Source organism: Barbus barbus (assembly GCF_936440315.1).
Source record: "Barbus barbus genome assembly, chromosome: 31".
Lineage (NCBI taxonomy): Eukaryota > Metazoa > Chordata > Actinopteri > Cypriniformes > Cyprinidae > Barbus > Barbus barbus.
Genome location: NC_136759.1, coordinates 25,215,984 through 25,226,352, shown reverse-complemented (window position 1 = coordinate 25,226,352; position 10,369 = coordinate 25,215,984). Strand labels below are relative to the sequence as shown.

General features: G+C 45.0%; 2 protein-coding genes across 2 annotated transcripts; both read right to left on the bottom strand.

Annotated features, from left to right (window-relative positions):
* Positions 1 to 323: 323 nt before the first annotated feature.
* Positions 324 to 1,241, bottom strand: LOC306851759 (olfactory receptor 52K1-like; the record flags this gene model as incomplete). Its single annotated transcript, XM_079388192.1, has 1 exon — positions 324 to 1,241. One exon carries the CDS (start codon positions 1,239 to 1,241, stop codon positions 324 to 326), a length of 918 nt encoding a protein of 305 aa, XP_079244318.1.
* Positions 1,242 to 9,451: 8,210 nt separating this feature from the next.
* On the bottom strand, positions 9,452 to 10,369 carry LOC306851758 (olfactory receptor 51I2-like; the record flags this gene model as incomplete). The annotated part of the gene is made up of 1 exon (XM_079388191.1): positions 9,452 to 10,369. One exon carries the CDS (start codon positions 10,367 to 10,369, stop codon positions 9,452 to 9,454), a length of 918 nt encoding a protein of 305 aa, XP_079244317.1.

The following is a 10,369-nucleotide window of genomic DNA, read 5'->3' as shown; positions in this document are numbered from 1 at the left end:
AAACCTTTATACATTAAAATGCATTTTAACTTAAAACAAAAAACATTACAGCATGCATTATGAATACATTTATAATGTATTATATATTTTAAGGCTTTACGTAAAGTGTTATCAAATTGTGTCACAAAGATGTTTATTTACTGAGATTGTTTAACTGATTAAAATATTTCTATATAGAAATCAGAGAGGTGAAAAACAACATTTATAAAACATTAACATATTAACTGCATTACATTGTTTAAAAAGATGAGTGATTGCTTGATCGAACAATTCAAATTCATTTAAACGTTACTGTCTGTGTAACAGCAGTACAACAAAGCAGGCTATTTGGAGGCTTTTATAAGATGTCTAACTTTTTTGCGGATAGCAGGAAAGTTTAGACCATAAACAATAGGGTTTACAAAGGGTGGTATAACAATAAATTCTAGTGAAATGATAACAGCCAGCTCTATAGGAATTTCCCCATTCACAAACCGACTCAAAGTAGCTTCACAAAATAGAGCAACTGAGAAATTTAAAAGGATACCTATGTGTGGAATACAAGTTTGATATGCTTTGCTCCTAAATTCTTGTGAGCTTCTTTGACAAATTATAAGTATTTTGGCATAGGAATATAATATAAAAATCAAAGGAATAAAAATTGTTGTAATTATTACAATCAGGCCATAAATATTATTAATATTATCGTTCACACAAGATAGTTTGACAATTTCGTAGTTGTGGCAGTATACCTTAAACAATTTGTTAGCACACATTTTCAGCCTGGCAGTCAAAAGACCACCAAAACCAACAAAAATCATTGGATAAAGCCATGCTATGACTATTAAAAGAGTTAGAAAACGTGTGGTAATTATGTTGTTGTAATGCAAAGGCTTACTAATTGCAACAAGCCTATCAAATGCCATTAGCATTAATATCATAAGCTCATAAGCTGCGTATGAGTAAATGACAAAACTCTGTATGAGGCAAGCTTCAAAGGAGATTCTATGCGTATCATACAGCAGGTCTGTCAGTAACCTTGGAAAAAAGCCAGCTGTACCATATACAGAGTTGATGGATAAACATGAAATCAAAATGTACATGGGTTGGTGCAATGTCCTTTCCAGAAATACAGCAAAAATAATAAGGACATTAAAGCATATGACAGCACAGTAAAAAATAAACGCCAAACTGAAATAAGCATATTTTATGCACCCAAGATTTTCAAACAACATGAAGTAAAAATATGTTCCATTTTCCATTTTCCTTACAAAAGGGATATTTTCATTGACCTGAGGAAAAGAGAAAACAATATAATTCATATAATTTTGACACCAGAAAATAAACCATGTTCATAACCTTGGAATATAGATAGCCCTATGTTAATAGCCATGTATTGTCTTACACTTAGAATGTAATGTGGCCTTTAATGTAAAGTTTTCAGTTAGATTAGCGATTTAATAATTAAATGACTGGCTAGCACAGTAATGATTCAAGAGTCTCAGAAACACACTTTACAAACATTACAAAAATATTCTGATATATACTCCGACATGACCTTCATGGCATCTTCATGACAATTGCAGGTAATGCATTCTGTTTGTGTTCTGTCACCAGCACATGTGTGGTTTTTATAGGATCTAACATGTCTCAGGAGGCCTGCTGTTGCATATACACTGCAGCATAACAAACTTGATTCATGTCATGATTCCCTTTTGGAAAAAAAAATATTATAAATATACATATATATATATATATATATATATATATATATATACACATATACATATATATATATATATATATATATATACATATATATATATATATATATATATATATATATATATATATATATATTAAAATCTAATTTTGGCAGAGATGTGTAACAATTTTAATCAATTATATATCATACCAGGATATTTTGTGAATTGAATTTTGTGAACTACTGTGGGACATGGACTCTTTTTGGTTTCTTTTTAGGTCTGCTGCTCTCTCTCTCTCCCTGTAAGTGTCCTCATCTGATGTCATGCTTTTTTTTTTAGCTGCAAGGCATGAACACACACACACTTTTCTGTCACCGAGCACATAACTTTACACTATTTTGCCAACTTAAATGCCTGGTGAATAGGCAAACTAGCTTGAAAATGATGTAGTGTTAGATAACGTTATTCATGTTAGATATAAGGTCTGCGCTCAGTCACATACGACAGCTGCACGATTCTGGATAAATTGAGAATCACAATGTTTTTGGTCTCAAACAGAGATCATTCTACCACGAAACAAAATAATGTGTGACAAAATATCATTGCTGCAGTCTATTTAAAAGTGTTTAATTTGAACGAATTATTAAACATTTAAATTAATATGTATTTCTAATATATTTCTTTCATATTAAAATTATGAAAAAGTGGTTTGAATGAATGATTTAATGTCTCACTCGTTCTTTACTAGATGAATCAGCGTTTTTAAACGAATCTCTTGATTCAATCACAAATACATTTAAGTCACTTTTCTGCACCTAGTGGCGAAACAATGCAATCGACACAAACGTTATTTGAAGCGCCAGTTAACTTTCACAAGGTCTATTTTGATCGCTACCATAAACATCAGTGTTTATATCTGAACTATTAACTTATGAATGACTGCAATACAGAAATAATACTGTGTAGTTGAAAAGACTGTTTGTGAAGCTGTTACCCAAACATGGTAACTGTCTGCTCGGTCAGCAGCTGCACGAACGCAGATGTGAATGTTCTGGTAAGATTTATTTAAAAGTTTATTAGACACGGGCGAAGCTCTAGTGCAGATATATCAGTATTTATCCAAGTACGTGCACTTTTTTGGACTAAAAGCCCTAATATTAGGATGCTGTTCAGTGAGTGCAGCTATATGAACACAAACAAACCGCAGCAGATCTGACTGGATATGAATGTGTGCTTTTATTCTATTCACAGTTCGTCTAGAATATCAATGCGATCACGTCGACTCCAGAGGATTAAGTTAACTCAACTCAATATTTTAACTTTACACATCCACCCCAACCCGTTTACCTTAGTTGTAAGTACCGTGTGTACTGTCCTCTTTTAAGAAATCAGACGGCGGGAGTAAAAAGTTACGAGACCGAGCGGGATTTTGTTTTGCTGTCTATTTGCAGTCTCTTTTTAATGATAGGTCTACACATTTGTCAATCATCCCACTTGCTAGATGGGGAATGAACCCAGCGCTCTGATTGGTCGAAGTGCTCTTTCATTGCTGTTGCTTGATTGCTTTATGCTTTATGCGTGCACAAAGGCGTCACCAGGTTTTTGCGTAGTTTAAAGTGACAAATCGTACCTGCGTACTTTGAGGTCAAAATGCGTGCCCGCTACGCAAAATGCGTACAGGTTGGCAGGTCTGCAATTCTATTCAAATTCTAAATGTATTATATATTCCTTTATCATCACTAAAAAGCTGTCACTGTCACGTGTCAGTTTCCTTTCAGTTCTGTTTTGCCCTTATTTAGTAGTTCCTGTCCTAGTTTAGTTAATGATTCATCCTATTCACCTGTTTTGTGTTAATTATCTCATTTACTCCTTTGTTTCTGTTCCTTTATAAGCATTCAGTTTTGTTCTAGCCTTCGTCGAGTCTTACACAAAAGTTTTGTAAATGCTGATATTTCTGTTATTACTTCTGCATGATTAAAAGAACCGGTTTATTCTACATCCCTCGTCGTCCTGCATTCCTTCTCCAGCAACTCATAACAGAAGGCTCGACCAACAAAGAATATGGATGAACATACTCATTTCATTTTGATGGCTCACTCCACCAAGGAGCTTCTGGAATATGCACTGGCTTTCGTGCCGCTCGCCCTTGCCAGCTTCCTCGAGGGTGACGAGCTCAAGACGCTGTTCCGGCTCGGGATTTCGTACCATCAGCCACTGGAGCTCCCAAACACCTCCAATCTCAACTGGCAGGAGACCGTCATCCGGTGTTTGGAGAGTCTTCGATCCCGAGCCGGAGCCCAGTCCGCGGCGGAATCATCATGATGGTTCTGCCGCCCGCGACGATGATGGTTCCGCCGTCCGTGGCGAAGAGTGTGCCCGCTTCTCCAGGGCCAGTCTCTCCAGTGCTCGATTCTCCAGTGCTCTTTTCTCCAGGGCCAGTCTCTCCAGTGCCTGCTCCTAGCAAGTGCCCTCCAGTGCCTCCGCTGGTCCCGTCCAGCTCTCCTTCATCTCCGCTGGTCCCGTCTAGCTCTCCTTCATCTCCGCTGGTCCCGTCCAGCACTCCTGCGTCTCTGCTGGTCCCGTCCAGCCGTCCTGCGTCTCCGCTGGTCCCATCCAGCCTTCCTGTGTCCCCTACGTCTCCGCTGGTTCTGTCCAGCTTCGCGCCTCCAGAGCGCCTTCAAGTGTCTGCGCCTCCAGAGCGCCCGCAAGTGTCCGCGCTTCCAGAGCGCCCTCCTATGTCTCCGCTGGTCCCGTCCAGCTTCGCGCCTCCAGAGCGCCCTCAAGTGTCTGCGCCCCCAGTGCGCCCTCAAGTGTCCGCGTTTCCTGACCGCCCTCCTATGTCTCTGCTGGTCCCGTCCAGCTGCGCGCCTCCAGAGCACCCTCCTATGTCTCTGCTGGTCCCGTCCAGCTCTGCGCTAACCGAGCGCCCCCAAGTGTTCACGCCTCCAGAGCGCCCTCCTATGTCTCCGCTGGTCCCGTCCAGCTCCGCGCTAACCGAGCACCCCCAAGTGTCCGCGCCTCCAGAGCGCCCTCCTATGTCTCCGCTGGTCCAGTCCAGCTCCGCGCTGCCTGACCGCGCCGTCAGAGCCCCCACAGAGCCCGCTCCTTCTCAATGGCTCCCAGAGGGGAACTTCCCCAAGAAATGTTTTTTGGGGGGCCATATACCCTCTGCATTCAGTTTTGTTCTTGCCTTCATCGAGCCTCATACAAAACTCATGTAAATTTTAAAATGGTTTGAGGAGAACAAATTTTGAGGTTTTACGCTTTCAATTGATATATATTTTATGATGATTTCTAAAGCGTGACCGGTAAAAAAGGCAACGAAAAATACTTTTTGTGACAAAGGTCAGAACTCGTTATGATGTAGATTTTTGAGGTCCACTGTTGTCGTGAATTAATCTATTAGGGTACAACGGGGCTAAAGGCACTCTGGGGTAAAAGGCACCTTTGATATTATTTTCTTTTAAATCACTAGTGTTACATGTCAGTCCTTGTCTTGTGTTTCCCCTCCTCTCGTGTCCCTATTTGGCCATCCTCGTTCCTTTCCTCATTTGTTTAATTAGTCCCTAGCCCTGTGTTTTGATTAGTCCACACCTGTTCCTTATTTCCCTGTGTTTATAAGCCCTGTGTTTCCTAGCCCCTGTGTCCGGTCACGTCAGATGTGTTCGTCTCTCCCCATGATCCCTGTTTGTCTGCTGGTTGATAATAAATGTGCTTATTGGAACTCCTACGTCTCCTCGCTCCTTGTATCCCGAGAGGGAACGTGACAGATGACCGGACCTACAAAGTAAGCGGCGCTCCTTTTCCCCCGTTTTGTTTTCCGTTTTTGAAAGTTTTTTGTTTGCTCCTTTTTTCCCGCTCCCTCCATGGCGATGGAGTTCGCCGCCCGCCTCCGCGCCCTGATACTCCGCGATCTCCCCTTCGTGGAGTACACGGAGGAGTTCTGCGAGCTGGCCGGGAAGGCGGAGCTGCACGACGCGGTCATCCTCCAGCTCTTCCGGCTCGGGGCCTGTCACCACCGCCCCATGAACCTCCCAGACACCACGGGATTGACCTGGAGGCTGGGAATATACCGGTGTCTGGGAGACTTCCGGGCCCGAGTCGAAGCTAGCCCGCCGTCGTCAGCGGCTCCCCCGAGCCCGCCGTCGTCAGCGGCTCCCCCGAGCCCGCCGCCGCTAGCGCTTCCAGAGCGCCCCCGCGAACTCGCGCTTCCAGAGCGCCCCCGCGAACTCGCGCTTCCAGAGCGCCCCCGCGAACTCGCGCTTCCAGAGCGCCCCCGCGAACTCGCGCTTCCAGAGCGCCCCCGCGAACTCGCGCTTCCAGAGCGCCCCCGCGAACTCGCGCTTCCAGAGCGCCCCCGCGAACTCGCGCTTCCAGAGCGCCCCCGCGAACTCGCGCTTCCCGAGCGCCCTCCCGCGCCGGCTCCACGCACGTGCCCTCCAGTGCCGGCCCCACGCACGTGCCCTCCAGTGCCGGCCCCACGCACGTGCCCTCCAGTGCCGGCCCCACGCACGTGCCCTCCAGTGCCGGCCCCACGCACGTGCCCTCCAGTGCCGGCCCCACGCACGTGCCCTCCAGTGCCGGCCCCACGCACGTGCCCTCCAGTGCCGGCCCCACGCACGTGCCCTCCAGTGCCGGCTCCACGCACGAGCCCTCCTGAGTTCCCGCTGGTCCCGTCCAGCCCACCTGAGTTCCCGCTGGTCCCGTCCAGCCCTCCTGAGTTCCCGCTGGTTCCGTCCAGCCCTCCTGAGTTCCCGCTGGTTCCGTCCAGCCCTCCTGAGTTCCCGCTGGTTCCGTCCAGCCCACCTGAGTTCCCGCTGGTCCCGTCCAGCCCACCTGAGTTCCCGCTGGTCCCGTCCAGCCCACCTGAGTTCCCGCTGGTCCCGTCCAGCCCACCTGAGTTCCCGCTGGTCCCGTCCAGCCCACCTGAGTTCCCGCTGGTCCCGTCCAGCCCACCTGAGTTCCCGCTGGTCCCGTCCAGCCCACCTGAGTTCCCGCTGGTCCCGTCCAGCCCACCTGAGTTCCCGCTGGTCCCGTCCAGCCCACCTGAGTTCCCGCTGGTCCCGTCCAGCCCACCTGAGTTCCCGCTGGTCCCGTCCAGCCCACCTGAGTTCCCGCTGGTTCTATTCAGCTTCGCACCTCCCGTGCGCCCTCAAGTGTCTGCGCTGCAAGAGCGCCCTCAGGAGTCCGCGCTGCAAGAGCGCCCTCCTGCATCTACGCTGGTCCCGTCCAGCTCTCCTTCGTCTCCGCTGGTTCCGTCCAGCTCCGCGCCTCCCGTGCGCCCCCCAGTGCCCGCTCCTCCAGAGCGCCCCCCAGTGCCCGCTCCTCCAGAGCGCCCCCCAGTGCCCGCTCCTCCAGAGCGCCCCCAAGTGCCCGCTCCTCCAGAGCGCCCCCAAGTGCCCGCTCCTCCAGAGCGCCCCCAAGTGCCCGCTCCTCCAGAGCGCCCCCAAGTGCCCGCTCCTCCAGAGCGCCCCCAAGTGCCCGCTCCTCCAGAGCGCCCTCTAGTGCCCGCTCCTCCAGAGCGCCCTCTAGTGCCCGCTCCTCCAGAGCGCCCTCTAGTGCCCGCTCCTCCAGAGCGCCCTCTAGTGCCCGCTCCTCCAGAGCGCCCTCTAGTGCCCGCTCCTCCAGAGCGCCCTCTAGTGCCCGCTCCACCAGAGCGCCCTCAAGTGCCCGCTCCTCCCGAGCGCCCCCAAGAGCCCTCTCCTCCAATGTGGCCCCCAGAGGGGAACTTTCCCAAAGAAATTTTGGGGGGGGGCCATATAGTCCCAGTCTGTGTGGCCAGGCCAAACGCCAAGGCCACAAATGACCCAGATCCGCCATGGCCTCCCAAGGCTCCAGATCCGCCATGGCCTCCCAAGGCTCCAGATCCGCCATGGCCTCCCGAATCTCCAGTCCTGCCATGGCCTCCCAAGGCTCCAGATCCGCCATGGCCTCCCGAATCTCCAGTCCTGCCATGGCCTCCCAAGGCCCCTGATCCGCCCTGGAGGCTTCCCTGGTCTCCTCCCTGTCCGGGCCCTGCTCCAGCCTCCAGAGCGCCCGCCCCCCCCCCCGCCCGTGAGGTGTATGTTACGGTGCGGGACGCACCTTCCGGGAGGGGGGCGATATGTTACATGTCAGTCCTTGTCTTGTGTTTCCCCTCCTCTCGTGTCCCTATTTGGCCATCCTCGTTCCTTTCCTCATTTGTTTAATTAGTCCCTAGCCCTGTGTTTTGATTAGTCCACACCTGTTCCTTATTTCCCTGTGTTTATAAGCCCTGTGTTTCCTAGCCCCTGTGTCCGGTCACGTCAGATGTGTTCGTCTCTCCCCATGATCCCTGTTTGTCTGCTGGTTGATAATAAATGTGCTTATTGGAACTCCTACGTCTCCTCGCTCCTTGTATCCCGAGAGGGAACGTGACAACTAGATGGCACAAACTTGGCTTAACACTTTCCAAAACACTTATTTTTCAAGATGTATGTGTATATTTATTTGATCTTTTTTCATGCGCATAGTAATTAACATGATAATTAATAGATTGCTGACTTTTCCATTTATTGACATGCCATGGTTAGATTCAGATGGTAAATATAACATATATTATGTTGGGTGTCCATATTAGAGATAATCACCATGGTTACAATGAAACCATCATATAAAAATCAACCTTATATTAATCATATCATATAATAAAATATAATTTGTTGTTACTACTGTAAATATATATTCAATTATTATTGGATCTCCTTCAGTGCTTTCAGAATCTTTACTTATTAAAATTATTTTGTTTCTGTATTTTAAAATATATATATTTTGTATATTAACATACAGTATATTTATTGAACAAAAATAATTTATTTTTCAAAATAAGCATAACATACTTCAAACTTTGCTAAAGTGATTGTTTTGAACAATTATTAACTTTTTGGCTGAAGTATTTGTATCAATACTGTCTGCCTTTTACCCCATGCTGGTGGGCCTTTTACCCATGTGTGGGTTAAAAGGCCCCCCTTGCCACCTCATACAGTTATAAGATTTTTAAACAAAATAAACTTGAATGGTTTATTTTCACACAAAATCTCTTGCTCCATTAATGTTCAGTGCAATGTATATATTTTTTCCAGCAATTATACATTTTAGGCGCAGTGAATAGCCATTTTTTTTTCTTAAGGTGGGCCTTTAGCCCGTTGTACCCTACTGTTCCTATATAATTTGTAACAAAAAAGTGGTAAAATATCTATTCCTTAGACCTTTCCAGTGATATATAGTTGATCATGATTAGGTTAGCATTTATTTGTAATAAAGTGAAGTAAACTTAGGCATCCCTCTGAGGGGACGGGTGACAGTTAAGAAGTTAATGCATTGTATGAATAATTCTAACACATCAAATACATTATATAATACTCATCTATTCCTTGTTACACCTTTAGAAAGTATAATGCAGCACACATCCAACAAACCTTTATATATTAAAATGCATTTTAACTTTGGTTACAATTATTTATGAAAAAAAAACATTACAGCATGCATTATGAATACCTTTATAATGTATTATATATTTTAAGGCTTTAAGTAAAGTGTTATCAAATTGTGTCACAAAGATGTTTATTTACTGAGATTGTTTAACTGATTAAAAGATTTCTATATAGAAATCAGAGAGGTGAAAAACAACATTTCTAAAACATATTAACTGCATTACATTGCTTTAAAAAGATGAGTGATTGCTTGATCGAACAATTCAAATTTATTTAAACGTTACTGTCTGTGTAACAGCAGTACAACAAAGCAGGCTATTTGGAGGCTTTTAGAAGATGTCTAACTTTTTTGCGGATAGCAGGAAAGTTTAGACCATAAACAATAGGGTTTACAAAGGGTGGTATAACAATAAATTCCAGTGAAATGATAACAGCCAGCTCTATAGGAATTTCCCCATTCACAAACCGACTCAAAGTAAGCTCACAAAATAGAGCAACTGAGAAATTTAAAAGGATGGCTATGTGTGGAATACAAGTTTGATATGCTTTGCTCCTAAATTCTTGTGAGCTTCTTTGACAAATTATAAGTATTTTGACATAGGAATATAATATAAAAATCAAAGGAATAAAAATTGTTGTAATCGTTACAATCAGGCCATACATATTATTAATATTATGGTTCACACAAGATAGTTTGACAATTTCGTAGTTGTGGCAGTATACCTTAAACAATTTGTTAGCACACATTTTCAGCCTGGCAGTCAAAAGACCAGCACAACCAACAAAAATCATTGGATAAAGCCATGCTATGACTATTAAAAGAGTTAGAAAACGTGTGGTAATTATGTTGTTGTAATGCAAAGGCTTACTAATTGCAACAAGCCTATCAAATGCCATTAGCATTAATATCATAAGCTCATAAGCTGCGTATGAGTAAATGACAAAACTCTGTATGAGGCAAGCTTCAAAGGAGATTCGATGCGTATCATACAGCAGGTCTGTCAGTAACCTTGGAAAAAAGCCAGCTGTACCATATACAGAGTTGATGGATAAACATGAAATCAAAATGTACATGGGTTGATGCAATGTCCTTTCCAGAAATACAGCAAAAATAATAAGGACATTAAAGCATATGACAGCACAGTAAAAAATAAACCCCAAACTGAAAAAAGCATATTTTATGCACCCAAGATTTTCAAACAACATGAAGTAAAAATATGTTCCATTTTCCAT